Source organism: Equus przewalskii, chromosome 15 (assembly GCF_037783145.1).
Source record: "Equus przewalskii isolate Varuska chromosome 15, EquPr2, whole genome shotgun sequence".
NCBI lineage: Eukaryota > Metazoa > Chordata > Mammalia > Perissodactyla > Equidae > Equus > Equus przewalskii.
In genome coordinates, this window is record NC_091845.1 from 32,157,333 (window position 1) to 32,170,849 (window position 13,517).

A 13,517-nucleotide genomic window follows, 5' to 3' on the forward strand; every position below is an offset into this window, starting at 1 on the left:
CACTGTGTGGTTTATACTCAGTATAGCAGGTGTGGAATAAACCTAGTCAGTAGTATCCTGCTGGATCAATAATCGGTAACGATTCAAAAGACCAAGTGCCTTCTGAGTGCCCAGCTCAGTGTCGATCTCTGAGAATACAAAGCTGCCTGAGACTACGCCTTTGCTAAGAGAGAGTGATCCACAGGTTGCTGTGGAGGCCAACCTGGTGCTCCAGAAAGGTCAGGAGATGGTGACTGTTCACTGAGTCATAGGCAACCAGGCCAAGAAAGGCGGGCGGGGCGTTGGTGGAGAGGACACAGCTGAGTGAAGGCACAGATCTCTGAATCAGCCAGAGGGTAAACTGAGCGAGTAAACTGTAATCAGGCATCGGAACTGTAATAGTTGTTGGGCTGGTCATGTAACCGCTCAGAACCTCAGTTTCCTTATCTGTAAAAAGAAAGAAATAGTGATGTCGACCTATGTAGTATGATGTGAAGATTAAATGAGGTAATATTTGTAAAGTTCTTGCTTGGCACATTAATTTGGGATAGAGTAAGTGTTCAATAAACGTCTGCCACCGTCACCATTATGTTTTAATAATACCTTATAATTATGAACCGTGTCATTCCAAAAATAGTTCATTCCCTGGTCGTTCGACTGCGAAAGACGGTGCCCACCGTTTCAGTCTTGAAGAGCTTTAAGACAAGGAGGCCAGAGCGGGCTTCTCAATGCCTGAGAAGCGCTGGCGCGACGTCCCCACTCGGGCGAGCAGGGCACAGGAGGACCTGCACTGAGCCGGGCTCCCAGGGTCACGTGCGCCGCGGCCCCGCCCCGGCCCAGCCCGTCCCCCGCGGCTGCGGCAGCGGCAGCGGCGGCTGCGCGTGCGCGGAGCCGAGCGCGCTCTGCGGCGCGGTTCGCGGTGGAGGCGGCGCGAACGGCGAGGGGGCGGCCGATGGCTCTCCCGGGCCTGGCAGGCTCGGGACTCAGCTCCCGCGGGCCGTTGGACGAGGCGGAGGCGGCTGCCGAGGAGCACGAGGCGCCGGCCGTGGTGGCGGCGGGCGCCCTGCCGCAGGACGATGAAGAGGACGAGGGCCGCGGCCGGGGCCTGCTGCGCTGGGACGGCTTCTCGGCCTGGCTGCACTGCGTGTGTGTGGTGGGCTTCGACCTGGAGCTGGGCCAAGCCGTGGAGGTGAGCCCGGCCGCACCTTGTCCCCGCGCCCCGCCCCAGGCCCCGCGCCGGGGTGTCCCCAAGCCGAGCGCGTGGCCCGCGGGTCGGCCGGCCCGGACCCCGGCCGCGGCGCATCGGGGCGTGGCTTGCCGCCCCTCCGCCGGGCAGGGCCGGGCTGCGGTCCACTGGCAGTTCCCGTGGGAGGACTGTGGGCTGCGGCGGGGGGTGAAAAGTTCTCTCTAGGCTCCCCCTAAGTACTTGTCGATGTTCGTGGTGGTGGTGTTTTCAACCCAGTGTCCTAGGCATAACGAAAATAGCGGTACTCGGAGAAGGCTGCAGGCAGGATGTTTGGGATTTTTTTTTCAAGACGCGAACAATGCCTCTGACATATGGTGAACTCTAAGAGCCAAACGTCAACCAACTTTTTAGACTCATAGATTGTTTGGGTTACTTGCGGTAACTCTTAGAGCATTCCTCTGTGCCTGAGCCAAAATGCTTATTTCAGCATGCATTTTCTCCTTTTCCTCCTTTTGTTCCTCATTTCTGTTGTTTCTTGATGTTGCTTCTGAAACAGTTGGCCTGAAAGCTAATATCAAGGTGAACATGGGGGAAATGGTTTGCTCGTGAATCTGTCAAGTTTCCCACCTTTATGAAGCCTTATCGAAAGGTCTTCGAATCTTACCTATTCTTGACATTGTTTAAGGATCCCTTTCGTATCAAAAGATTGCTTGTCTTTATGTATACAAGAAAAACGTTATCAGATGGAAGTGTGTTCAGAAGGTTTTGTTTGTTTTGGTGGCGATGACAGATTTTAATGAGCCATCTCATTCTGACTTTAGTGGCATAAGTTGCCTACAAAAATTGGCCAAGGAGGTATTTCTTAATGCGAAGTTACTGCTTTTGTATTCAACCTGTGTTCTATGTTTTATCATTATGTGGTTCGATACACATTCAGTTTCCACTAAGATCTAGGCATTATGCTGGTTGCTGGGCATACTGATGTGAACAGTATACTCTAACCTGTGTTTATAGATTGAGACTACAATTTAGAGGACGACCAAGAATTAATCACGGTATCACATAGGGCCAAATGCAGTACCTGGCACCTAATGGTGTTCAATGAATACTTGTTGATATGGGCCCTGGTGGCATAATGGTTAAGTTTGCGCACTCTGCTTGGTTTGGATCCCTGTTGCAGACCTACACACTACTCATCAAGCCCTGCTGTGGCGGGGTGCCGTATACAAAATAGAGGAGGATTGGCACAGATGTTAACTCAGGGCCAGTCTGCCTCACATAGAAAAAATACGTGTTGATAGAAGGAGTGAATACATGAACAGTTCTTTATCTTGCTGAGATAGGAACAACAGTTCCCAAAGACTTTGAAGAAGAGATTTATAAGCCATCTATCATTTACATCGACATGTTAACCTGAGGGTATATGTATAGCAAAATACAATTTAGCCAGAAAGCATAGGATTGGGTTGTTGTAGTTGATTGCATTTTTAAATAGCAAAAGGAGATCCCTGTGGGCTGTCATCATATGGGACATGGTTTATAACATGAGTGTTTTTCTGACCAAATAAACACCACTTAGCATAGTTGAGGTGCTCTGACTGTGAATCATTAAAGGACTTATTTGAATTTCACTTCTCATAGTATATGCTGCTATATGGAGTTTTCTTTAGGTCACTAGTTTTTAACCTTTTTTGCATCCTGGACCTTTTAAAAAATACGATGAACTCTGTGAACTCTCTCCGTTAGGAAAATGCTTACTAATACAAAATTATGTAAATGCTTCTGTGGACTCTGCGGGTCGTCTATGGCTTTTCCCCAGATTAAGAATCACTAATTTTAGAAGGTGTAGGTGGTGAAGATTCCCCAATAATGAATCTAAAGAAATAAATATGTTAAGTGAGATGCAACACAATTTAATTTTGTTTTGTTTTCCTGAGAAATGTAGAATATTACACCTTGCCACTTTTAAAATGAAGAAAAAGGAGGGGGCTGGCCCCGTGACCGAGTGGTTAAGTTGGCGTGCTCTGCTTCGGTGGCCCAGGGTTTCACTGGTTCAAATCCTGGGCATGGACATGGCACCGCTCATCAAGCCATGCTGAGGCGGCATCCCACATGCCACAACTAGAAGGACCCACAACTAAAAATATGCAACTATGTACCAGGGGGCTTTGGGGAGAAAAAGAAAAAATAAAAGGAACACAAATTAGTAATTAATGTAATAAAATAGCTGAAAAATATATTTCACTTCTGTATTATAGCCATATCCAGGTCAAAAATGGACTGGAGGATGGCTGAAATGGGACAAGAAGGTGAGTGTAGACTTGTGTTGGAGACATGACATATAGTAGCCCCAGCCCTGCTTCCTATAATGCACAACCATGAGGACTCAATAGGGAAATTAATTGAAAAATAAGTAAAAAATTAAGTTTGGACAGTAATATCCTGGAATTCACCACCTGTCTTATCAAAAAGGCAGTCATTGAATCTTAGACTTGGGAGAGACTTAAGAGTCTATCCTGCCATGGCAGAAAGTACCGTTTGCAGATTTTAAACAAATGCATAAACGGTGCTGCTTATTTAAGCTTAAATCCGTACTACAGAGACAGTGTAGTATACTGATCAAGAACTCAGACTCTAGAGTTGGACTGCCTAGGGTTGAATATATGTGACTTTGGGCACGTAACTTAGCTTGTCTGAGCCTCACATTCTTCCTCTGTAACAGGATAACAGAACCTATATCATGGCCTCGTTGTGAGAGATTAGATAAGTTAATATTGGTGAAGCATTTGGAACAGTGCCTGGGACCCAGTAAGACCTATGTAAGTGTATTTGGGAAGCATTGAAATTCCCTTTTTTGTTTTCAATGGTGAGAACCCTTAACTTTTGTTTTGTGAATATACGGCCTTTGGATCTTAGTTTTCTCACTAGAAAATGAAGTTGAGGAGCTGGCCCAGTGGCCGAGTGGTTAAAGTTCTGCACCCTTGGCTTTGGCGGCCCACGTTCACAGGTTCGGATCCCAGATGCGGACCTACTCCACTTGTCGGCCGTGCTGTGGAGGCATCCCACATGCAAACACTGGAGGAAGATTGGCGCAGATGTTAGCTCAGCGCTAATCTTCCTCAAGCAAAAAAAGAGTAAGATTAGCAGTGAGTGTTAGCTCAGGGCAAATCTTCCTCACCAAAAAAAAAAAAGAGAGAGAAAATTAAGTTGAGGTGCTAGAATCTACTTTTTTCTAAGTAGGGGAACTTTTTTCCCAGTGTAAATAAAAATCTAATGTGGTACCTCACTGGCTGATCTGGTTGAAATGGGGCCTGTGTGTGTATATTTGGTTGTAGACCACTGAAACTAAGCTATAGCTCAAGCGGAAAGGGAGAACTTGCTGTAAGACCACAGAGGTGTTTCAAGATATCCAAGGTACAAACCTAGCGGGGCTTCAGAAAATGGCTAGAGGCCAGAACCAGGGAAGCCTCTTGTTGATGCTCTTGTTTTATGGATTTTGTTCATGCTTCATGCTCCCTGCCAATTGAGTTCCTCTGCTTCTGTGATCTTTATGGTGGAGAAGTTGGCAGTGAATGTCACTCTCATTCCAAATACCAGAGGAAGATACTCAGGCCTGGTTTGGGGCAGATTCTCACTCTCATACAGTCAGCTGAAGATTTGGGTCGTTGGGGGAGTGGTCTTTTGGGGGCCGTGTCCTAAGTGAAGGGGGTCTTTTGAGCTGGGAAGAGACTGCAAAAGGTGTTAACTGTGGGAGGTGTGCTCAGTGTCTTCATTTTCCCCCGAGAGGTGGTCTTAAAGCATTACCACGTAATACAAGTGTTCTCTGGAACAAGGTTGGAAATCCCCTGGATTTTATGTACTCTATGTCACTTCTAGCTCTGAAATTACCTGATTATATAGTAAAGCCTTAATCTTCTGAATCCAGAATTGCCTCATTTATTCAGTTTTTTTCCTGATTAATAATGGTTGCTCCTTGCTGTAAACTTGGCAAGAAAGAAAATTATAAACACCACTCATAATTATACTCAGAGACAAATACTGTTAATTAATATTTGGCATTTTGTTAATGCTTTTTTTCTTGACATAACTTCTTATCAGTCAAGGATTAATTTGATGGTTGGAATAGAAACTCTCTCAAATAAATTTCAGTAAAGAGAGATTGATTGTAGGGGTCTCTTGGAACCCAGTTGCAGGAAGCAGGGGTGAACCTCCTGGGATTTGGAAAGCCCCAGACTTTTGCCTCTGTCCCTCCCGAGCTGTGTGGTTTTTTGTCTCTGCTTCTCTTTGCATGTCTATTCTGTTCTCCATGCAGAGGCTGGTTTCCCCTGCCAGAGTCTCAGTTTCCTCTCCCCCACTTCACTTGACTTTGGGTTACTGTGGTACTGATTTTAGCCAAATTCTACTTTTGCAGATTCTGGAACCAGGCTGAAGCTTAAATCAGATACTGAAATTTCTGATCGGCTCAGCATGGGTCAGGCACTCCCTTTTGTTCTTTCAGCTGTGGTTAGGAGACAGGGTTTCCCTAACAGTAGTGGCCATTAGGCTCCCCCTGTAAAAGGAGGCGGGGACCCTGTTCCAAAGCGTGGGCTGGGCAGCAGTCTCTAAAACAGGTCTACTGTAAGAGTCTGCTTTGATTGGTAAACATTCTTGTAAACAGTGTGCCAGATCACTAAAGACTCTTCGTAAATATAATTTTATGGACCATAATCTAACCATTTTCCTTAATTTGGGTATTTAGTAGTTTCCTTTATTCCCCCTTCACATTGTAGAGTTATTTGATGCTTGTATACACATCTTAGAGATGCTCTGCATTTTTGAGGGCCTTTAAATCATGTGAACTCAGAGAATGTCATCAGAGGTTGCCATTTCTGTAATTTGAAGTCACCTCCTGAAGCTCTGCAGTCCTTGATTTTATAAGAATTGAGGCATCATTGGTGGCTTTCCCCCTCTTGAAGACTATGACCTATCAACTTTTGGGACAGAATTTCAACCTGTGAAAAGAGCATAAGCTTTGGGGTTTTGAACATCAACTAATTGTCTGATATGGGGCCAGTTTCTTCAATTCTCTGAGTCTCATTTTCCTCAACTATAAAATGGAGGAAATAATATCCTGAGAGTGTTGTTGGAGGTTTGAAGTGAGATAATGTGTGTAAGAATTAATGCCTGTCATTAATGCATGCCCAGTATGGTAGTCCCTTTTTATAGATAGTGAACTTGTATGTTTAATAATCAATGTGGGGCTCTTTTTGGCTATTGCCTCAATCCTATTATTTTGCCTTAAATTGATTAAAATATGTATATATACAGCTTTTGATGTGAATCACAAGCATTTAAAGCACTCCCTGAGAATCAAGTTTATTAGATTTCATTTTGCGGATAATCTATGGCGTAGCCTATTTGTATGTACGTATAGTTTGTATTTCACCTCTTACTGAAAAGAATTTCAGGCCAGTTAAATTACGTATAAAAAGCAGGACAGTTTATCATGAATATATTGTGTCATAGATATCATTCAGATTACTGATCCCCCTGTCCCCCTCCCCTTTTTTTAAACAAATTGAAGATAAAGCTCTGCTCTGGGGTGAAGGCAAACTTTTATGACCCCCCCCCCTTTTTTTTTTGCTGAGGAAGACTTGCCCCTAGCTAATATCCATTAAAACTAACATTGGTTACCAGTCTTCCTCTTTTTGTATGTGAGCCACTGCCACATCATGGCCACTGAGAAATGCATGGTGTAGGTCTCTGCCCAGGAACTGGCACATTGAAGTGGAGCGTGCTGAACTTAACCACTAGGCTACTGGAGCTGGCCCATTTTTATGACATTTTTTAAAGAGTGGTTTTAGCAAAATTGACTCTCCTTTCTTTCCCACTTCTGCTTTTTTGAGTCACTGCTGGGTGGAGGCTAGAGTAGTCACCATAGTTTTCTTTATCTTAGCAAAGTTCCTTTTTATTTTTCTGAGAGGCATAAAGGCCGTTGTTTCCTTTGTTTCTTTCCCCCTTAAACTGGGTCATCCATAGCCTCAGTGTTGATCCTCAGCAGGTTTACTGTGTTTTTGTTTTTGTCTTGTTTTCGTTTTTTTTTTTTGAGGAAGATTAGCCCTGAGCTAACATCTGCTGCCAATCCTCCTCTTTTTGCTGAGGAAGACTGGCCCTGAGCTAACATCCGTGCCCATCTTCCTCCACGTTTTTTTTTTTAAAGATTTTATTTTTTTCCTTTTTCTCCCCAAAACCCCCCAGTACATAGTTGTATATTCTTCGTTGTAGGTCCTTCCAGCTGTGGCATGTGGGACGCCGCCTCAGTGTGCTTGGATGAGCAGTGCCATGTCCGTGCCCAGGATTCGAACCAACGAAACACTGGGCCGCCTGCAGTGGAGCGCTTGAACCTAACCACTCGGCCACGGGGCCAGCCTCAATTTTCCTCCACTTTTTATATGTGGGACGCCTACCACAGCATAGCTTGACAAGCAGTGCCATGTCTGCACCTGGGATCTGAACCAGTGAACCCTGGGCCGCCGAAGCAGAACGGGCAAACCTAACTGCTGTGCCACTGGGCTGGCCCCAACTACTGTTTTAATCGAAATGGGTGTTACGTGTAATTGTGTGTTGCTATACTGTCTTATTGAGACATTTACTCAGCAGATATTTATTGGGCAACTACCATGTCCAGGCACTGGTATGTTCTGGAGATAAAGTCCTGATCATTCCTCCCTTCATTGAATTTACAATCTAGAAGGGAAGGTAGTCCATTAAACAGTGAGTGCGTGATAAGAGGATTTGCAAGGTACTATTAATGGCCTTTCGATTTCCTTGTGAACTAGTAGCACTTTATAGTAGCTTGATGTCGTTCTATGATTTGAGATTTAAAACCCTGGTGACCTCTTGAGCTTATTAGGTGCCCAGATTTTACAAGGCTTCTTTGGTGTTATTAATCTCTGATTTGATTATGAAATTATGTAATCCCAATCTGGGACATTCTCCTGTCTGGTTAGTCCATTCGTAGACGTTTTATGTTTGTATTTACTGTGATGAATGATGTGAAACATGGACAATTGTATCTAAACTTTACTCTTTTTGTTGAGAGAAATGCCTCACTGTTCATTCCATGTTCACACTGATCAAGTTTTCTGGTAGCATAATTTAGATTAGATCTTGAGTGAGCCAGAATCTTAGCTGGAGGCTCAGCCTATCTTGATACTGTGATGTCAGGCTATTTTTTCCACTTTTTGAAATAACTGAACATTTTTATTGAAGTATAACATACACATAGAAAAGTGTACAAATCCTAAGTCTATAGTTTGGTGAATTTTCATAAAGTGGCTTTATCATGTCACTACCATAGAGATCAAGAAACAATATTAGCCCTGCCCCAGAAATTTCCCTTATGCCCTCTTTCAGTCGTGACCTATCCTTTTTTCCCCCAGCCCCTGGCAATAACTAACCTACTTTCTGTCTCTATGGAGTCTCCTGTTCTGTACATTTCATATGAATAGAATCATTTAACATGTGGCTTTTTGTGTCTGGCTTTTTTCACTTAGTATAATGTTCTTAAGGTTCATCCATGTTGTGCTATGTGTGTGTGTGTGTGTGTGTGTATCTCAGTACTTCATTCCTTTTTATGGCTGAATTTATATCATTATATGGGCATATCACATTTTGTTTATCCATTCATCATTTGATAGAAATTTAGATTGTTTCCACTTTTGGGCTGTTTTGAATAATGCTGCTGTGAACATTCATGTGCAAGTTTTCGTGTGAACATATGTTTTCACTTCTCTTAGACATATACTTAGGAGTGAGATTGCTGGGTCATACTTTACTCTATGTTTAATTTTTTGAGAAATTTCTAAACTGTTTTCCAGTATGGCTGCATTTTCACATTTCCATTGGTAGTGTATGAGGGTTCTAATTTCTCCATATCCTTCTCAGCACTTGTTATTGTCTGTCATTTTGACTATAGCTATCTTAGTGGGTATGAGGTGGTATCTTACTGTAATTTTATTTGCATTTCTATAATGACTCTTGATGTTAAGTATCTTTTCATGATGTTATTGGCCCTTTGTATATCTTTTTTGGAGAAATGTCTAATCAAATCCTTTGCCCATTTGAACATTGGGTTATTTTACTTTTATTGTTGAATTGTAAGAGTTCTTTCTATATTCTGTATACTAGACCCCTTAGCAGATGTGTGTATTTTCTCCCATTCTGCAGATTGTCTTCCCTTTCTTGGTAGAGTTCTTTGAAGCACAAAAGTTTTAAATTTTGATGAAGTCCAGTTTATGTTTTCTTTGGTTGGTTCTGCTTTTGGTATCTGAGAAATCATTGCCTAATCCATGGTCATAAAGATTTATTCATATGTTTTCTTCTAAGAGTTTCATAATTTAACTCTTACACTTGGATCTTTGATCCACTTTGGGTTACCTTTTGTACAATATGAAGTAGAGGTTTTACTTTTTTTTTTTGAGTTCATAATAGTTTACAACATGGTGAAATTTCAGTTGTACATTATTGTTGGTCCGTCACCATGTAAGTGCTCCCCTTCGCCCTTTGTTCACACCCCCAGCCCCCTTTTCCCTGGTAACCACTGACTGAACTGTTCTCTGTCTTTTTTTTTTTCTTTAAGATTTTATTTTTTCCTTTTTCTCCCCAAAGCCCCCCTGGTACATAGTTGTATATTCTTAGTTGTGGGTCCTTCTAGTTGTGGCATGTGGGATGCTGCCTCAGCGTGGTTTGATGAGCAGTGCCATGTCCGCACCCAGGATTCGAACCAATGAAACACTGGGCCGCCTGCAGGGGAGCGCGCTAACTTAACCACTCTGCCACGGGGCCAGCCCCTGAACTGTTCTCTTTGTCCATGTGTTTGTTTATCTCCCACATGTGAGTGAAATCTTATGGTGTTTGTCTTTCTCAATCTGGCTTATTTTACCTAACATAATACCTTCCAGGTCTATCCATGTTGTTGCAAATGGGATGATTTTGTCTTTTTTATGGCTGAGTAGTATTCCATTGTACATAAATACTACATCGTCTTTATGCAGTCATTGGTTGATGGGCACATGGATTGATTCCATGTCTTGGCTGTTGTGAATAATGCTGCAGTGAGCATAGGGGTGCATAGGTCACTTGGGATTGTTGATTGGTTTTACTTTTTTTTTACACCTCATTTTGAGATAACTTTAAACTTACATAGAGTTGAAAAAGTAATTCATTCAGCTTCCTCTAAAGTTAACATTTTACATAAACATAGTACAATAATCGAAAGTAAGAATATAACATTGGTATAATACTATTTACTAAACAACAGAAGTTATTCAGATTTCACCAGTTTTTCTACTAATGTCCTTTCTCTGTTTCAGGATCCAATCCAGGTTCTTACATTGCATATAGGTGTCATATCTCCAAAGTTCTCTCCAGTCTGTGGAAGTTCCTTACTCTTTTCTCTTATTTCATGACCTTGACACTTTGGAAGTGTACCGAACAGATATTTTTTAGTATGTCTGTCAATTTGGGTTTTTCTGGTGAGTTCTCATGATTAGTCTGAGGTTATGCTAAGAGTATCCCAGCTGTGATGTGCCCTTCTCAGTGCATAATATCAGGGAGTACATGATCCTAAAATGTCTTATTATTGGTGATTTTAACCTTGATCACTTGCTTAAGATGATGTCTATCAGGTTTATCCACTGTAAAGTTACTATTTTTCTCTTTGTAATTAATAAATATTTATTTTGTTTGAGATACTTTGAGACTGTGCAGTATCCTGTTTCTCAAACTTTGCCTGCTAATTTCAGCATCCATAGGTGGATCTTTCCTGCAGTATTTATTACTCTAGTGTTCTAATAATGATTTTCTATTTTCCTTATTCCTTCTACATTTATTAGTTGGAATTCTTTTATAAGGAAAATTTGTCCCTTCTCTCCCATCCATCCATCTATCCATCCATCTCTCTGTCTGTCTGTCTAACAGTATGGACTCAAGGATACTTATTTTATTATTCAGGTTATAATCTAGTATTATCATTATTTATTTTGTTGATCAAATTTTTTCAGCTTTGAGCATTGGCACCTTTTTTTAGGTTGGGTCCTTTGTCCTTTAGATATGCCCTTATCTTTTTTTTTTGAATACTTCCTTTCTTTCTGGTACCACAAGATGCACCAGCCTCATCTTATATTTTTTCCTGTCCCAATCCTGTAATCAGCCACCTCTCCAAGGAGCCCTGATTCTTTTTACTGCAGAATGGTATTTAGCAATCAACATCTGAGTATTAGGTGTACTCATTGCTACTGGGGTGTCATTGCTTTAATTTTTGTATTAAAAAGTCTTTTAAAAGAGATAGTGTATTTAATATATCTTAAAATGTTTTTCAGTCAACTTTTAAAAAATTACAGGAGATAGAACCAATTAAAAAATATAGACTTGTTTTTTTGCCTGTAAACAGTTTCCCTTTTCACTTTGAAATGCACATTATTGTCTAGTCATTGAAGACATAATTCTCATTGGGTTTAGAATTCATCCTCTATTTAAGGTAATAATGATGTTTTTATGTGAGTTAATGTTTATATAGGAGATCAAGGCAGATCTTTCTGGGGAAATGTAGTCTCTGCTAGGCCTGGGACACTAGGTGGTATTGTGCATTGGAGACAGACACTGAGTCACATGGCAAGAGGCAGGCACTCATTCACGCACAGCTAGGGTGTGTGGCAGACATGAATTTTTCCCATGTCCAAGTGATGATAGCAGTAAGTTAACTGATATTCCTGATTTTCCTCTTCCTGGGACCGTGATTACTCCCACACTGAAGTGGGAATGTTGGGGTTATGCGGGGGCAAGTGGCAGACATACCTTTGAAGAGAATAGCTCAATTTAAAATGCTTTGTAATGTTTTTTCCCAGGATAGTCATGTGTCACTTAATGATGGGGATATGTTCTGAGGAATGCTCTGTTAGGTGATTTTGTTGTTGTGCAAACATCATCGACTATACTCACACAAACCTAGATGGTATAGCCTACTGTACACCTAGGCTGTATGGTACCAATCTTATGGAACCACTGTTGTGTGTGCAGTCCATCATTGACCAAAACGTTGTTATGCAGCACATGACCATGTATATGCTAATATGTTTGTGAGGCACATTTTTTCCTATCATATCGTGATGTGAAATATTTATGCTATGTTATCATTTTTAGGCCTTAATAATTATATCAAATAAAATGTAGTTTTTTCTTAGCCACCTCTCCTTTGTTATAACATGGGAGATCTAAACATAGGTAACAGAACCAGGGTGACATTAGCTGATGTTCTCTGTCCCCCTTTGATGCCTCCCAGGAATGCCAGTGTCCTGGGGGGCAGAGATGCCTGGACTTGAGCTGTGGAGAGAGGAAACTTCAAGTGAGAGGCATCTCCAGGTACTGGGGCCAATCTGTAGTTGATTGATTCCTGCATAGGTATCAGGAGCTAGCTGACTAAACTAACAGTGATTGCCCAAAGTTATATTTAAACTTTTTTTTTTCAAAATAAAGTATATACATAGATAATAGTTCCAGTAACTGGCAATCTGTGCAGTTCGAGCTAACTTGGTAATGGTTACTTTTCTTCCTTTTGTTTTTTAAATAGGGAGTTTAAGGTTTTAGAATTAAGTATGGATTTTTCTGATCCTAAGTACAGTGTGGTCATTTAGATAGTTGTAGCATATAAATATGCATTGTTTCTTTTTGTGTATCATATCTATTCCAAAATAAAACACTGAGTAGTCCTAACAGTACATTAAAATGAAATTCTAGAATGGTGTTTGACAGTCTAGTACAATCAGAGTTTTTAAAAGGCAAATTTGATAGGTTTTGTAATTCTTATATCCTTTTAGCTTACTTAAATATCTATAGCATATATAAGCCCCTTAAATACACATGTATACACGTATGTTATATATATTTAAGTTATTCATATATATGGGTAAAATATACTGACACTTTTTTCTGTATTATCATGCTGGTATTTTAAACCATGGGACACCAAAATCCAAAGGAACCACTGTGATGTCTTTGTGTAACAGGAAGTGAAACTTTCTATATTTGCTTTTGATTTGATATTTTAATTGCAGAAATGAAAATCTGAAGGGCACTCACATAAAACTGATTTTAGAGTTTGAAATTAAGCTATTATAGGCCACTAAACTTACCAATATGTTTTAGACCAGCAAATTCCAGGATGACTTAGATGTTAGGAGATTTTCATAAAATATGGCTAAATAGTTTATCAGTTTGCCATTTCTACTTTAAATGTAGCAAGGTAAAATGGTCTCAAGGTGAGGCAGGGGAGCTCTGTGTACACATAAAGAATTACATATTATTAAATACTGAG

General features: G+C 41.2%; 1 protein-coding gene across 5 annotated transcripts in view; it reads left to right on the plus strand.

Moving 5' to 3' along the window:
- The first annotated feature begins 815 nt into the window (after positions 1–815).
- DENND6A (DENN domain containing 6A) overlaps positions 816–13,517 on the plus strand; it is a 63,652-nt gene continuing 50,950 nt past the window's right edge. The window contains exons 1-3 of one of the 5 annotated variants that reach the window (XM_070574867.1): positions 830–1,168; positions 7,430–7,946; positions 12,486–12,565. In XM_070574867.1, the coding sequence (XP_070430968.1) occupies positions 12,488–12,565 (78 nt within the window). In that variant the 5' untranslated portion in view covers positions 830–1,168; positions 7,430–7,946; positions 12,486–12,487. Of the gene's footprint in view, positions 1,169–7,429; positions 7,947–12,485; positions 12,566–13,517 lie in introns of all 5 variants that reach the window. The other 4 variants (XM_070574866.1, XM_070574865.1, XM_070574863.1 and 1 more) reach the window with 4 other exon arrangements.